This window comes from Paramisgurnus dabryanus, chromosome 11, assembly GCF_030506205.2.
Source record: "Paramisgurnus dabryanus chromosome 11, PD_genome_1.1, whole genome shotgun sequence".
Classification (NCBI taxonomy): domain Eukaryota; kingdom Metazoa; phylum Chordata; class Actinopteri; order Cypriniformes; family Cobitidae; genus Paramisgurnus; species Paramisgurnus dabryanus.
Genome location: NC_133347.1, coordinates 32,601,930 through 32,620,054, shown reverse-complemented (window position 1 = coordinate 32,620,054; position 18,125 = coordinate 32,601,930). Strand labels below are relative to the sequence as shown.

At 37.3% G+C, this 18,125-nt stretch overlaps 1 protein-coding gene across 1 annotated transcript in view; it reads left to right on the top strand.

The window, feature by feature from the left end:
- Positions 1 to 16,047, top strand: part of espn (espin) — a 70,276-nt gene extending 54,229 nt beyond the window's left edge. Inside the window, exons 12-14 of the mRNA XM_065247829.2 lie at positions 13,918 to 13,998; positions 14,387 to 14,406; positions 14,524 to 16,047. Coding sequence (XP_065103901.1) covers positions 13,918 to 13,998; positions 14,387 to 14,406; positions 14,524 to 14,671 — 249 coding nt within the window. The 3' untranslated portion in view covers positions 14,672 to 16,047. The remainder of the gene's footprint in view (positions 1 to 13,917; positions 13,999 to 14,386; positions 14,407 to 14,523) is intronic.
- Positions 16,048 to 18,125: the final 2,078 nt, after the last annotated feature.

The window sequence follows — 18,125 nt, the reverse complement described above, 5'->3', positions numbered from 1 at the left end:
ATCTATCCCGGGACCCACCAACATATTTTTAAATGGAAATATGAGAAAAATACACATTTATCTCTTTTATAATTGAGTATTTTTTATATTTTTGAAAAGTTTCATTGAAATATTACACAAATTTTTGGAATATCATATCAAAATCATTGTCATTGCTAGTCATTAATTGGACTAAACTGTTTTTTGTGTGTCATGCACCACAATAGCAAAGTAATTTTGTGCGACCCACCTTATCCCACTGTGTGACCCACAAGTGGGTCCCGGCCCACAGTTTGAAAACCACTGGTTTATACTACCAATCCGATTACAAGTACAAGTGTTCCTATCTGAACATCTTACAGTTTATATCTAATGGTTTAACAGTAGATTTAATCAAGGCAGATGTTTAAAAAAAACAATTGAACATATTACAGTCTATAAATTCAACCTTTACACTGAATGATTGGATGTAAGGTGAACATTTTCTCAGCTAATGATGTCAATGTAGTCCTTCTGTAGATTAATGTATTCGCTCCAAAAGTGCCGGGTCATAAAGGAACGAACCCATCCTCTTGGGTTATAAATTAAACTACACATTGTTGGGTCAAATATAAATATTTTCTGAGTTAATTTAACCCAATGGCTGGGTTTGTCCCTTTCTGACCCAGCGCCGGGTTAAAAATAGCCCAATATTTTTTAGCGTGTTGGCTCTACTGATATAAGGTATAATTTACCCAATCAGATTTTATTAATATTCATGAATCTACATGGAGGACAGCTTAAATGTGTGTACAGTAAGTCTGCATGGTGATTTGTGTGAAACAATGTGGTATTTACATCTGCATAAATGAGAAATGGGATCTGAGTAAGTGTAGCAGTGCTGTGTAAATACAATAATAGTCTTGGTCATTATGGGCCCTGTTATACACACGGCGCAATGCAGCTCAAAGTGCGACGCAAGTGTTTTTGTTAGTTTCAGCCCAGTTAGTTTCAGCAGTTATCATTTTTTTGTTTGCAAAATGTTGCATTTTTTTTTTTAATGCTACCCCACAAATCTATTGTAATGTATTGTAACTTACCATTTGAGAACCATTTTTAAATTTTTCGAAACACTCTCTCCGACTTGGCGCCATTGCTCACACACCCATTACTCATTACGAGAATAGAAACAACCCTTTTAGACTGCGTGCCAGGCGCATAGACCATTTTTCTGTCGTTAAACCAGCAAACATGTATTCGGACACAACCTTTTAGACCAGTGGTTTTCAACTTTATTCCTGGAGGCCCACTGCTCTGCACATTTTGCATGTCTGCCTTATTCACCACACCTGATTCAAATCATCAGCTCATCAGTAGAGATCTCTATGAACTCAACAGAGTCTGTCAGATGGGAGAGACATAGGAAATGTGCAGAGCAGTGGGCCTCCAGGAACAGAGTTGAGAAACACTGTTTTAGACCATGTGCTTAGATCGTTAAAATAGGGCCCCTTGTTTGGGTACTTTTATTTTATATTACAATGTACATTGTGCATTATTATTAAGTTATACCAATGACTAGAAGTCTGCTAGGCCAGTTAAAGTCTCTTAAATGGCTTAAATCATGTTTGTTCTTGATTTACTGTTGGAAAGTACATCACAATATTATATAATTTTGTTGGCTTGAGCGATTTCTGAAGACTGAGACGAGGTTTTGAGCATAACGTTTGAGTGCATGTTGTGTAGTGTGATATTTGCTTGTTCTTTATGGAGTGATGCAGTGGTTTTATTTGGGGATGCTGTGACCATGCCAACACAAGCCTACGTGACATTTAAAGACAATGTATTAGTTCACTGTGGCTGACTGGCGATGGTATTTACATGAGGATTAAGTGGTGTGATGCAAAGCCGCTTCACACTGCATCTGACACTTTGACTGCCGACAGAAGTTCCTTAATCTACACATTACGTCTCAAACCTTTGCATATCTTGTGAACGTAGCTTTTGTTAACACTTCATTAAGAACACTTGTAAAAATGGAAAGTCCTCTGTAGACGTGAGCTGTTTTACATATAAGTTACTATAAAGTACACTTTACATTCAGAAGGAATATTCTGGCTTATCTTCAAACTCATGTCAATGTAATCATTTTAAATAATGTTAAATAGTACAGACCTTATTTTTTAAGCCCCTCAACAGAAATTGCATTGGGCAATTCACAACTAAACGTTTCTTCAGCTGAAAAAATATTTTCAAATTTCTTTGTTGCAAATTCCATCAAATGGAAAAAGCTTCCCATTCATTTTTACAACAAATGTACTGTCTGTAGTATCTGACAGACTGCAACAGATGTTGTCCACAGACAGGTACTTGACAATAGCGCAGAATATTCCTTATAAATAATTAATAGCGTTCAACCAAAAACCTTGACATTTCAAGGTTCAGTTAAGATCTTAAGACAAATATGAAACCATGCTACCCAGAACTACAGTTTTATTTTTTTTTGGCTGAAGTTTCCTCCTCAAGTAAACTCAACTCAGCGGTATCATCGCACCACTAAATTCATGTAAATTTTGAAACGTATGGGGTGAAGAGATTTTACAAGCGTGTATTTAAGGCATCGGACCCACTGGCTTAAGGACACTCCCCTCTTTTGTTTTTGTCCTTTTGTCCCCTCTCCTCCTTTGACTTACTTTAGTTTGCTACTAGTGGATACTATCAGGCCCAAGACTGGCATTATTCACACGTTCACAATGCTATACTGGGCCCATTCGGGGAGCTAATGACCGAAGATGACCTCATCCGCATCGAGAGGCAGATGGAAAACCTGCAGGTCATGCACAAAGTGACGGAGGTCGAAACAGAACTGGAACAACTGGAGCAAGAATTGAAGCAACTCCTCCCCGTGTCTGCAGCCTTGAATCAAGGAAACTTCTCAGTACACCCCAAACAGGTTCATGGGCAAGCGGAGGACTTGCCTGCATGGTGCAGCAAGATCTCCACGCTGCTCAAAAGCATGGCCATCCTACTTGCCACTCTGGGGGGAGGTAAGGAGATCGACGTTCTCGAGATGATTACTCAAGGATACACGTACGAGGGTCCGAAGAGCGGAAAGGAGATTTCAAATTCTGTATCTTCTGGGAACATCGGCCGCTCGCAATCATTCTCCACTCGAGAGGATGTGGAAAAGGAGATTAAGCAATGTGGTGTGTCAGTGAAGAACCTGAAAGCCAATTATGAAGTTCATAACCAGTCAAAGTGTGAGGATTACAAACTAAACCGCACATACAAGCGTACAAGCTCCTTGCCAGTGGTCAGTGAAAGCAGCCGCCCACCAGAACCCATTCTGGAGGATGATTTGCTGTTCTCTCTAAGTGAAAGCCTCTATCAAGTGGGAGATGAGCTAATGTTAGAGCAAGATTCAAGTTTACCACTGGTTGTTGAAGAACCTATAATACAGTCCCACGCCACTTTGACATACACTGAGCCTGGGAACCCATCAGCCTTGGAAGAACACGGTGACCATCTTGACCTCTCTGCATGTCCTGCACCAAACTCAAAGCAACTAACACGTAGTCTAGAGGTGCAAACAGACCTGAGCTATGTTCAGGAGTGCATTGAAATGCGAAAGGAGAGGATTGTGTTTCTGTTTCTGGAACACTGGAGAAAATATACCATGACTGAATCCTACAAGTGTGCAGGAAGAGGAAAAACTCTAAGCGTTGAAGCGAATGATTCCCATTCTCTGTATTATCACAACTTAGCCGATCCAGATGGCACAGTGCAGACAGACGATGACCAGCTGCTACATTTCATGAAACAGAGACAGGTGGTGGGAAATCTTCTTGGCCACTGGAGGACCATCATAAGCCAGGTGCCCACACGGCAGATCCGTAGACTGAGCCGCGCTCACATGGTGTACTGGCCCGAGCACTTCCTTCCTCACATCAATGGGTCACCTGTTCAATACGAAAGTCTTACCCTTGACCTCTTCATGCTGGGTTACTTCCAACTGCTTGAGATGAACATGTCCCGGACGGAACGGAAATTTCGTCACTTACTTTGCTACGAGATGTTCGACCGACTTGGCAGCCACCCGTGGGAAGTGATCCGTCAGTTTCACCGGGAAGTGATGGAGAGCATTGAGGCAGGGAAACTTGATTGGTCTGATGGATTCGAGGATATCAAAGTGAAGTATTTTGGTGACTCTGTTGAAGGCGGAGGACTGCTGGAGGCAGCAGAGCTCACTTTACTCCCTGATGTTCTACAAGCACCTATGGATGCGTCACATGTGGCACTACTTGAAGCAAACCCCTCCAGTACTTTACCTTCTACAATCTCTAGTGAGCACCCAGGACAAACTTCAGTAGAAGGCTCCAGACTGGCCAGTAAACAATGCTCTTCAGATAGACCAACTGAAGGCATTGCAAATGGTACGGCCTTACCGAACATCAACGCTGAAGTTCAGGTCCCACATGATGAACCACAAGATACACCACAACAAGATAACACAAACATCCACCCTACAATAACAACTGAAAGTGCCCAGAACCAACCTACATGCACTCAAGCTGTAAACGAACAGTGTCCAGCAAGTACAAAAGAAGAGCCCACCGAAGACTCCATCAAGCTTATATACGAACTTAAAGAGTTCAGCAATGAGGAGATTATCAGATATATTGACCGAAGCTTTGCCTTTTGGAAAGAGAAAGAAGCTGAGATGTTTGACATCTGACTGACTGAGTCAAACTGTTTAATAGATGAAGCACAATGAGCAGCTGATAGAATAAAATGCTTGCGTTAAGCAGATCAGCAAACAGGATTGTTTGTTTAGTTAGGGAGACAGTAGAAGGTCACGAATGTCAAAGAAACGAATGTTGAGCTAAACTGAATGCAAACAACAACTCAGTCCTCTCAGCATTTTGAAGCTATAGACAATTGCTTCTTACTGAATGGATTTTTATTCATATTTGCTCAGTAACTTAAAATGAGACAAATGAAAGGTTTAGGAGATGCAAAAACACTATGACATATGAAAGATTTCTTTCTAACCTAAACATTCAAAGTTGGAATGTGAAAAGTCAGTTTAGATCTCAAAACTCAATCCTGATGTTGCACTTTTCTGTTTGGGCATATTTGTGGCATCCCATCACAGTAAGGGAATGCTCAGTTTCGGTGGAGCACATGTGTAAACATAAAGGACTTTGAGTTTGATACATGTGAGCAGTAGTATGTTGAAAACTACTAAACAAATTCAGCCCATACGTTTCAAAACAGATGCATTTTGATTAGAAGACAGGAGCCATTTAAATTGGGTTACTTGAACTGGTCTTCTCTATGAATGACTTACAGATGAGATTATCACCTTTTAAACTTAAGTAACTCAAGATAATTAAATTCAAACTATTATCACCACATTTTTAGCATCATCTACACGTGTTACTCAGGATAAGAGGGAACATGCACATTTTAAGCAGTTGTACAATGTTAGTGCTCAGTATTCTGTCACATATTTGTGAACATAATCAATGTGCCTTGCTTATGTTTGGCCATTTTTAAGCCTTTGAAAAGTTGACCTTTCAAAGTTTCTTTGTTTTAAACTTTTCTTTGGCAATGTGCCTTGCAGGGGCGATTCTAGGATTTTTAAATAGGGTGGCACGGGGGGACCAAGAACCATTCGGGGGCGGCCATGGGAAAAGTCATGTTTACACATGAGATTAAGCGAGTATCTGGAAAACGTGAGCTTATATTTTATCATAAACCTCTTCAAAGGGTCTGTAGCAGGCGCATATTTTGACTTTACGTGCAATGCACATAGGTTCGCATGACGCACTGAACACATACTTTGACATGAAGAGCCTCACACATCACAATGTTTTGACAAGTTTGGCATTCGTGCCTCCTCGGAAAAGAAGTCACTAGCCGCCGCTGGTGCACCACGGCTAAATAACACAACTAAACCAAAGTTATACTCTGATCAGTCTGCGCTGTTATGGGGGACACAAAGGGGGCCAAGCATATTTTGTTGGGGGCCGGTGCCACCCCGTGCCACCCCTTTTAGACACGCCCCTGGTGGCTTGTACGAGATTTTAAGACGTAGATTGATATCTTTGTAAGAAGTTAAACAGCAAGGTTTTTATTGCCATTAAAGTTCATACCAGTTTTTTTTTTACACTTAACATTGACATTTATGATGTTCATCTGTCATACTGTTGAGTTGTTTCTCATAGCCATGTTTGAAGTGTTTGTTTGTTTGTAGTTTTCCTGAAATTAAATAAATGCATCTAAACCTTCTTTAATGAATTTAAAAGTGGCAAAAATGTCATTCCTCATATCACACTACATGTTTAAAAAAATACTAAGTACTCACTCAGTACAACACTGAAAATTAAATGAAAACACCTTACAATAGGATTGTATTTAAGGAGCTCAGATGCAAAAGCCGCTAAACCTGTGTCAGAAATTATATTAAAGGGGACAGAGAATGAAAAACCATTTTTACCTTGTCTTTGTTGAATAATGGTAGTCTACCCACATTCACAAACATACAAAAAGTGCTAGACATGCTAAACATCTCAGTCTCATAGAAATTCCTCTTTTAGAAATGTCAGCCAGAAAACGGCCCAATCTGAAAAACTGATGCTTATGACATCACAGGCATCTCACTGCCCCTCCACTTTAAAATAATTGGCTACATTTTTTGAGTGGCAGCAAAGTCAGCCAATCAGTAATGAGATTGCAAGTTAAGCCAGTAGGGGGAGCCAAATAGGTGCAAAACCACTTGTTTAAAATCCCCCACCCTAATAGAGCTATCTGAGAGAGGTTTTTAGGAAGCTTCTAAGGCATTACAGACCCAAACAAAAATGTTTTTGTCTACATGTCACATCACAGAACAAGGATAAATACCCCGTTCAATCATTCTATGTCACCTTTAACGGAATAGACTCAACACATATTATGTAAGGAATAGTTGATGACGGGCCGTTGAATTATTAGAAAATAATGCACACTTAAGGTGGTAATGTGGCACGAAGTGAAGCGTCAGTTATTCCTCTTATACCATGGTTAGTGGTTACCACAAACATTGCTCTTGTGCCTATTTTTAAGACATTTAAAAGGTTAAGTGTGCGGTTTAAAATACTTTCACTTCAAATCTGCTTAATGTTCATTCATTTAGAATATTTATGTTAAGGTTAAGCAGATTTGAAGTGAAAGTATTTTAAACCGCACACCTAACCTAAGTAGTTTTATACTGAGGAAAACATCAGGGCTACAAATGAAAAAATATATATTTTATGAAAACTGTTTGTAACAAAGCAGATCAGGGACACCATTGACTTTGATAGTTGTAGGAAAAATAATACTGTGGAAGTGAATGGTGCCCATGATTTGTTTGGTTATTAACATATATCAAAATATCTTCATTTGTATTCGGCAGAACAAAGAAAAGTATACCAGTTTGGAACATATGAAGGTGCATAAATGATGACACAATTTTTTAGGTCAACTATTTCTTTAAATTTGTTTAAGATTATTAGAAATACGCCTCAGAGAAATCACAGAATATCAACCCAGTCTCACGGAGTTTCGAATAAATAGCACGAAGTGTGAAAATCGTGCAATACATACACCAAATTCCACTTTAGCATGCATATGATAAGCCAGTCCTATCCATTCACTTAAACGGCACATCTTTTTTTGTCATTTTATTCATTGGTTTCTAAATTTTTTGCTTTTTTACCAATTTCTCTTGGGTGTAGGGTTAGAAAAACTTTTTGTTATATAAAAATGACATCCTAACCCAAATCCCAATTCTAACCCCAACTCCAAGCAACCATGGCTTAAATATAGACAAAAACATTGAGAAACCTGTATATTAAATAACCTCAAATCTAAGTGAAAATGGTTTAAAAAACAGGAAAAAAATTGAGAAACCAACAAATAAAACAATAAAAAAAGATGCGCCATTTAAGTGAATGGGAAGGGCTGGCGTATCATATGCACGCCAAAGTGGAATTTGGCGTACGTATTGCACGATTTTCACACTTCGTGGTATTTATACGCATCTGCAGAATATTGCCTGTGTAAAACAACTTATGTAATGTTGACAACACACAGATATGACATGATCAACCAGTACTGAAAATCAAGTAGGGGAGGGCAGGGGCGAAAGTACTATTTTTTTAGAAAAAAATTAATTTTAAAAGATAATGTTTTAGACAGAGATATTTTTTTGCTGTGGTCTATAACTGACAAGTGTGGTTCATCAATACCAGGTGGAAATTTAAATTTTTTTTAAAACGACTTCAGAGTAATTTCACTTTGAACATAAGTAGCACATTGTTACTTTTTAACCTTTCAGCAGGGATGAAAATAACACACAGGTGGGTTAAAAGTAACACAACAGAACAAGATAAATATTTGTGTTACACTTGATTTTATGAAATATACACGACTATGACATTGTTAATACGTAACTGCAAACTTATTTTTTCATTTATTTTTGCAAAAAATAATCAAGTTACATTTTCATTTTAAATTTCAGTTTTATCAAATGTTTCAAAAGCAACCAACAGTACAAACTTGAATTGTTGAGAATAAAAAAAATTCAACAGTATGAAAATTAAATTACATTAATATACATTTTCATTATTAGCACCAGGACAAAAGTAACAAGTGTTACTTTCATCCGACACGAACTCCTGACATTTAAAGGGATAGTTCGGCCAAAAACGATATTAAACCCATGATTTACTCACCCCCAAGCTGTCCGAGTTGCATATGTCCATCGTTTTTCAGACAAACACATTTTCGGATATTTTAGAAAATATTTTAGATCTTTCTGTTGATTAAATGTAATGTTACGGGGTCCAGCAATAGTCCACGACCTTCAAGTCCAAAAAAAGTGCGTCCATCCTTCACAAATTAAATCCAAACGGCTCCAGGATGATAAACAAAGGTCTTCTGAGGGTAATCCCTGCGGTGTTGTTGTAGAAATATCCATATTTAAAATGTTATTAACGTAATTAACTACCTTCCGGTTTCGCCGCCATCTTAGACTCAGGAGAGAGTATTAGCGTAGTGTACGCACTTTTCTTAGTGACGTATGACAAATTCGGAGGGCGGGGGGACAGAGCAGCAACAGAGAAACCGCTGTAGGCTGCGTAAGCGCTCATCCTGAATGCGGATGACTCTAAGATGGCGGCGAAACCGGAAGGTAGTTAATTAAGTTAATAACATTTTAAATATGAATATTTCTACAATAACACCGCGTGGATTACCCTCAGAAGACCTTTGTTTATCATCCTGGAGCCGTTTGGATTTAATTTGTGAAGGATGGACGCACTTTTTTTGGACTTGAAGGTCGTGGACTATTGCTGGACCCCGTAACATTACATTTAATCAACAGAAAGATCTAAAATATTTTCTAAAATATCCGAAAATGTGTTTGTCTGAAAAACGATGGACATATGCAACTCGGACACCTTGGGGGTGAGTAAATCATGGGTTTAATATCGTTTTGGCCGAACTATCCCTTTAAACCCTATTTACTTTTATTTTGAAAAACTCTGAGAAGTCAAACTTCAGGATGTGTTCCAGCACTAAATAACCTGTTGATTGATCAGTACTTTAACGCATAAAACCAGAAACACAATGCTTTATAAGAAAGAAATGACTGCTTTAAGAATATACTTAACATCTTTCTGGACCTAGATGCGCAAAACAGTGACAAAATAAAGCAAAATTTGTAAGAGGTTGTAACAGTACAGTAGTTAACAGGTATGATGCTATGTGTGAACGGAGAATAAGGATTGCCGGCATATAGAACAGACAACGTCAGAACGCACTGACAGCTTCGAGCCAATCATACAGATGACGCGTTTACCACTGCAATGTTTACGAACGTTTCCATAAGCGCATTGCTAAAAGTCGAGCGTATCGTAACGTCCATATTCTATTTGCCGAATTGCCCACGTTCTTCGCACCACCATCTTTGAAGCCTAATGTGCAAACATTACTGCAAGTCACCTAGTACAAGGTTGTTTGGTCACAAGCATCTGCGCGACTATCAGCGTTTGCCACAGAAGTGAAAACAAGCAAATGTCATAACCCACCATTGTTAACAGTGAGCTCGCCGACCGGCAGTTTAGAGGTAACATCCGCTTTCTCAGCGAGTTTACAAGTATTTTGGTAATGATGTGTGAATGATAGTTATATGATGATGATTATACACGATTAATCTTTTACATTTCATCCAAGTGAACAGATTAGATGAGTCAGATTTACATCAAAAACAACGATGTTAATAATAAAGTTTTATGTGATTAGATGCTACATATACACTCATTCATTCTTGCACCTGCTGAACTCACCATCATTCTTACTTTTTATTTTTTTTTCTTGCCGTATAATTCCCAGGGGAATCATGAAATATTAAGACATAGATTATCTTACAGAGATACTCCGGCATGTGTCAGTGAAGTGTCTTTCTGGTAGCGGAGTGGATGTAATTGATCTGTGTTAAATGGGAAATGAGAAGCTGAAGATGGCCGCCTCCTCGGCTTGGCTTAAGTTACCATCTGAATAAAGCCAGGAGATCTTATTTCAGCCTGTGACACTCTACAAGTGACCTGTCTGAGAGGAGAAAGGGTTCAGACAACACATACATGGGGCAAATATATTTACGGTGATATACAGTAGATAGTCTGCTTAATATCACGGTGAATGAATTGATCAGTGGCCGGTTGCATGAACTGCTTAGCCTAGCCTACAAAGATAGTCATCTAATTTTTTTGCGTAAATATCACAAAATCTGACTTTTTTCATGTTTAAGTGCTATAATTGGGTCCCCAGTGCTTCTATCAATCTAGAAAATGTGAATAAGATCAACCCAGTAACTTAGTTTTGGTAAACCATTCTCTTCAAACATGTGAAAAAAATAGCTCATTGAAATATGTCTCCCCTTGAGATGTCAGAAGGGGATCTTATTATAATAATACCCCCTTTTAATATTCACTATCCAACAACGGCACTGCCAGTTAGTGCAGAGATCAGCTCATTTGCATTTAAAAGGAAACACCCCAAAACAGCACATTTTTGCAAATTGACAAAGTGTTTTTAACATGCTATAATAAATTCTACCCAGTCCTAGAAATTACGTACCTATAGTCACATGATTTTTTATTCTTTTCTGTGATACTGTCACAAATTTCCGCGTTTTTCGTGATCATATCACGAATTTCTGTTTATGTGTCATTGTCACGTCTTGGTTACTCAACTGCTTTGTCCTATTTTCAAACCATTTTTGCTTGTGTTTAGGGTTAGATTTGGTGTTTGCATTAGGATGTCACTTTAAGTATTGGTTTAATACAATATTTTCTGATTCATTTTTTTAAATATTCTTAATTTTAAAATGTTGTCGCCTGGAGTTGGGTTTGGGTAAGGATGTCTTTTTATGTAAATCTAACCCTAAACCGAAGCGAAAATGATAAGAAAATAGAACAAAACAGTTGATTGAACAATACATGACAATGACACATAAACAGAAATTCGTGATACGATCACGAAAAAACTTGGAAATTCGTGACAGTATCACAAAAAAGAATAAAAAAAATTACGTAACTATAGGTACGTAATTTCATGTGACTGGGCTGAATAAATGATCTGTGGGGTATTTTGAGCTAAAACTTCACATATATACTCTGGGGACACCAAAGACTTATTGGACATCTTAAAAAAGTCCTGTGAAATGTCCCGTTTAAGACACAAGTCATATCTTTTTAAAGTCAGTTATAAATAAAGGTAGATTGACCTAATATGAAGCTGAAACATAAGACTGTTTAGTCCTAACAAATTGCTAGTTTATTGGATTAGTTCTTAAGACACAGTCTTAACCTGGTGGCTATGTTTGGGCAACTGGCCACAGGTCTTTCTTTATGATAAAATTCAATTGGTTCTGCATTGTGCTTTTGGGGACATTGGCATCATTGACTTCACCAAACCTTTCACTTCTAATCTTATTTTAAATCCAGCAGCCTGAAAATGAGAAGATGGCTAGAACTGATGGGTGAAATGAGAAGAAATGAGAGAAAACAGAAATGTTCGGCTTTATTGTGAAAATAGTGAATAGACAAATTACTAACCTTCTAATAAAAATATAACTACAAGAACTAGACTGTATTTTCAGGAATTAAACAGTAGTTTTTATATTTAAATAAATAAAATCAAACAAAAATGTTAATTGTACACTGTAAAAATACAAAGCATTTTTGTCAAATCAACCACATTTTTGAAGTTAAAGTAACATAAAAATATAAGTTAAACAATTTCAACTTGATTTTATAAGTTATGTAATCTTTACAAGCCAAACCTTAAAATAGTAGGTTGAATTGACTTTCAAAACCAAGTTATTTTAACTTCATGCTGCATTTTTTTTTACAGTGTAATAAAGCTCTTACTAGTCTTTAGTTATATATTTTGTATCACTTCATTAATTTAGTTTGAACTAAAATTCCAGTTTATTTTAATGTACATTTTCTTATAGTCTTTTTATCAGTGATGGCTGGTGACTGCTCTTCCGAGGGGCGCAAATTCAAAATATGTGTTTGTTGCATCATGTGACCATGTGCATCACTTGTTTTGTCTAAATAAGTGCCTGCTGCACACGCATCAAAACCGGTTTTGATTAAAGAGACGCACACGTTCACAAAATACACGCAAGACCCCCCTAACAGTAAACTCTGATTACGCATGAGATTATAAGATTATCTGGCAAATGCGAACTTCGCTTTTATCATAAATCCTTTACGGCGGTTTTACACCGCACGCGTGAGCAGCGCGTAAGCGGCGCGTGTTTTTTTCGGCGCCCATGTTAACAAGTTAAAGCATGTACACTGCACGCGTTAGCAGCGCATGCTCGCATGGCAGGAGCGTCGCTGAAGCACTGCGATCGTTTCGGCGTCGGCTCTATTTTTGCTGCGCTGCTCACGCTCAATTAAAGTGACAGTGCATTGTTTATGCTTTAAATGGTCGTGGATTGACGCGAAAAAGTGTAATTTTACAATAAAATCACGAATGTGACGCCAAGTGTGTTTAATACACTCATGACTTTGAGCAATTTAAAAGAAAGCAATCAATATTTAAAAACACCAGAAGACTGCGCTGTCATTCACTGTCTGCCCAGCACTATATTGAGTCCTCATCCATAATCTTCAGAGAAATAGATACATCTATAAATCTTATGCTTAAACTGTTGAAGGGAAACACGATCGACTGCTTCATGCTGTCAATCACTAAGTGATTTTTTTATTTCATCGTAAAACTTTAGAGAAACAGATTTAATAATGTGCCATTGGCTTTTTATGTTTATAATTGTGTATTGTGTCTATATCTGTCATTACACTGACCAGAAAAGCACGAAAACAATGTGGGTTAAACAAATCACAGTTTTATAAATTACACTGACTGTCAAAAACCATCTTGAAGAGGTTTTGCTCATTAATGCATATAAAATAAAGTAATGTGAACTTGAGATTTTTATACTGTTATTAAACTGCACAGTGTGCGCTGCAAACGCAGCCGGTGTGAAAGCACAATGGACATGCGCAGCAAATGCTCTCCTCATGCGCTGCTCAAGCTACGCATACGCGCTGCTCACACTTGCGGTGTGAAACCAGGCGTTATATGCGTCTGCAGCAGGCACTTATTTTGACAAGACACGTGATGCACACAGGATCACTCGACGCACAGAATACATATTTTGAATTTACAGACCACACTCATGATGGGTTACATACATGTTTTTACGAACTTCACATCGAGCTCCCTCGAAAAAAGAGGTCACCGGCCGCCTCTGCCTTTTATTTACATTTTCACTTTTTTTTAGGTTGTCAACGTAAGGAATAATGAAACAGAATTATTTATATGCTGATGTCATTGGTTGATTTTGTGTTTATCTGAAAGGTGCAGGAAGAGGAGGCGCGTCTGGCATCTCTGCCGGCCTGGAGGAGAGACATTTTGAAGAAGAAGATGGATGAAGAGAAGTAAGTTGAAGCCAGAGCTCTTGCTTCTGTCCTATCGCCTGCCTTAAGCTTTCTTCTGGTTTCTACTTCTGAATGCTTTTATGTAGTACAGTGTGTCATATATCCAGTTTAGTCGTGTAAAAAAGAAAAGATATTGACAGTTCTGTCACCAATGTCCAATCTCATGAAGGTATTTCATCTAAGATTCAGTTTCTTCTGTTAAAATCTGCTTTTGCATTTTTCTGTCTTTTACTTACATTATTTCTAATTTGTCATAGCATTGTGATAAGAAGCTAAAACTATTTTTTTGATTACGCTGCTTAGTTTTTCTCCGTTGTAGTTTAATTAGGTTAAATGTACAAAACAATTCAAATACATAACATCCTCTTATTTCTCTTTTTCACTCCTGGGTGGACAGGGAACAGAAAAGGTAAGACATCTACAGTACAAACAGCAATAACTGTGTAGTTATGATAACCGGTTATGAGATATTTTTACTGTATAACCGTGTCGTATCTAAAGACATGTCGGTGTTTTCCCCCTGCAGAAAAGAAGAGGAAATGCGACGGATGGAGAAGGAGAACGAGGAAAAGTCGGAATTGGAGCGACTACGGACGCTAGGCTATGACGAAACCAAGCTGGCGCCATGGCAACGGCAGATCATTTTAAGAAAAGGCGACATAGCGAAACAGTAGAGTCCTTCAAACTATACTAGTTGATTTCATTCACATCTGACGTTCAAATGTAGGACATTGCAAAAATCTGCCAGACCTTTTTAGACGTAGACCACAGACGGTTTACCTTTCAGCGTTTATTTGATTGACCGCGGTCACTTCTCAGTATCAAATGATATTAAACTCTGAGGATGTGTAGTACAGTTAAAGAGAGAAAATGAATGAATCAAAAACTAATGTATGATTGTGTCTGTATAGTAAATATTTCACAGTCCTCATAATTCAGACATATGTACATTATTTAGCTCTCCTTGTTTAACCCTTCAGTCGCCCAGATGTTTTTTTCAACGTCATTTCATCTGTTTAGTAGTATTTTAATGTCTAGATAGATAGTATATGTCAAGAAAATATAACCTTTAAATTTGCTTATATACATTTTATTTTGTAATTTCATGTGGTCATAATCTATAAAATATGATAGTCCTGAACAGGTGTTATGGCACGATGTATCATACGCTTCTTTATTTCTTATATAAAACACTTTTGCTAACTGCATTTTACATGTGAAAGTATAGATGATGTTGCTCCTCATGCCAGCTGTATGGTGGTGTGTAGTTTATATCAATCTTCCCTTAAGATCATTCATATATTTAACAAGCCAAACACATTTAGATATCATTACAATCATATAAAGATTAAAATAATGAATAGCTAATCTATGGGAATTTCCCATATTCTTCAGAAGGTGGCGTCATTGCCCATCATGAGTCTTCCCAGATAACAAACTGAGAACAGAAAACACACACACACACACATATGCCCAGTGACCTTTAGTCAGATTTCCACAGGATGTTTACAGTGGGAGGATATTAATAGTTTAATATGTCATGTGATGACGTCTTTGTCTCCAACCATGTTTTGGTCCACAAAATAAAGCCGTCAACAGAAAATATATCACAAATTGTCATGCTGTCTTTCTGTGCTTGGCAGTTGTAGACTTTGCGCTACTGTTAATATATTTAAAGTAAGTAGAAAGTGCTGGATGAGTGTGCATACACATGTTACGTGTCTGTCCTGTGTTATAAACTGTGCGATGTGTAGAGTTAATGTGTTTGAGTGTTTGTATAAGAGAAATGCATGATCCTCTGTGAGTTTGAGAACATTCTGCTTTTGTTCATCAGATGCCATAATGATATTAAAAACATGACGTCATTGCCATTAGAAGATTTTCTCTTCATAATTTCTCCACATAGTAGCACTGTTAAACCTTTACTGTCTTGTGTAATGTATGATGATCGATCGGTCACATGTATTTCCTCATTTCACTCCACCCGCCTTTCATTGTAAACTTTTGTTTCATTAATGGGAAAGTTAATTAAATAAAAGTTTAAGTAACATTTTGTGTTTGTGAAATACTTACTTTAACCCTAAATTACATGAAGGTTATTTTGCTAAATAAATTAAAAGCCATTCCACTGAATCAGTGTTACAGGCTCAAACATAAGGTCTATAGAGACAGAGCGCAGCACGTCATAACCTGAAAACCACACCCACCGGGGGGAAAACAATCCAACCGTCTCCATTGACTTTGTATTGCGAGAGGCCGCCTCCTTGTCATTTCTGGCTTATAACAAAAAACTGAATAATGCCTAAAAGCTGCTGTGTGACAATATGTACAGCTAACAAGCAAAAGAACCCAGAAATAAGTTTTTATAAGCTGTCGAGCCGTAAAACTCAGCCTTTAAGGAGAAAAAAGTCGATCACCGACTATGTTTCCCTCTAGTGGTCGCAGTTCTACTAATATGAGTACTGTGAAAAGTTGCCTGTTTCCACTTTTGAGTCTTTCAACGCTCGTTTTTTGGGGTCGACAGCTTATAAAAACTTATTTACAGATTAAACTTAAAAACAGAATAATACTTAAAAGCTGCTGTGTGACAAGGTGTACATCTAACAAGCCAAAGAACCCAGAAATAAGTTTTTAAAAGCTGTCGACCTCAAAAAACGAGTGTTTAAAGACACAAAAATGGAAACAGGCAACTTTTCATAGTACTCATATTAGTAGAACCGCGTCCACTAGGGGGAAACGTAGTCGGCGATCCACTTTTTTCTCCTTAAAGGCTGAGTTTTACGGCTCGACAGCTTATAAAAACTTATTTCTGGGTTCTTTGGCTTGTTAGCTGTACATCTTGTTACACAGAAGCTTTTAGGCATTATTCTGTTTTTTGTTACAAGCCAGAAATGACAAGGAGGCGGCCTCTCGCGATAAAAAGTCAAAGGAGACGGTTGGATTGTTTTCCCCCCGGTGGGCGTGTTTTTCAAATTTGCATAACTCCGCTCTGTCTCTATATATACTGTACACACAGAGAGAGCTACTGAAGGACAGCCAATCAGAGCAGAGCTCAACATTATTATTCATAACCCTTTCAAATATGGTAATAATAGACCATTTTATTCTGGGGGCAAATCCTAGGGTTGTAAATGGACACGTAAAACCATTTGCACTTAATAAAGCCACATACCTTCTATGTAGACATCAGAGAACAATTTACTGTATATGAATGCATTCTTTGGCACCTTTAAATGTACTATTAAGTAAAGTGTCCTGCACATTATTTTAAAAGCAAATTTAAACTACTATACTAAGCTTTAAGGAAGCATGTGTTATCTGTCCCCGCTCTCCATCCCTATGTTTAACCATTAAATATAAAGCATAAATTCATTTTTTGAGTTCCATATATCATCTTTTAATATTTTTATCATTTAAAAATCGTAATATTTTAGAATATATATATATTTTAGTCATGACCTCAGGATTTCACTTAGTCTTGTTAAACTTGTAATATTAAGTCACGCTTTCAACAGGAAGTCACATCATCTGGATCTTCTAAAGGCGGTAACACTTTACAATAAGCGTGTATTAGTAAACATTACTAAATGCATTAGCTAACATAAACAAACAATGTGTATGTATTCTTGTTATTGTTACTTAATGTCCATAAAGTTATTCATGTTAGTTCATGTTGCGTTAACGAATGTAAACAAATACAACCTTATTGTAAAGTGTTACAATTTTCTCTTATTTTATTTTATTTTTTGTATTTTTTGTGATATTTAACTGCGAGAGTCAATCCTAATTTACAGCCTTGTTACCTATATTATTTCTTTGATGTTATCTGTTTATTTTTAAAATATTAATGTTTGGTAAATCACTACAGTTTGCTCAGTGTTATTAGCACATATACACTGTGCAACTATATTTCATAAATTTGCAAAATTTATGCTTAAAAGTCCTGTTATTTTCAGTCCTGTTACCAAAAATGAGTCCATCTTCCAAAATGTTACCCATATTGAATAGTAAAATATGTGCTATTAGATTCATTGTTGAAATTATACAGATATAATACAGCTCCTTTATCTGCACTATCCAACCACGGCACTGCCATTTAGTGCAGAGATCAGCTCATTTGCATTTAAA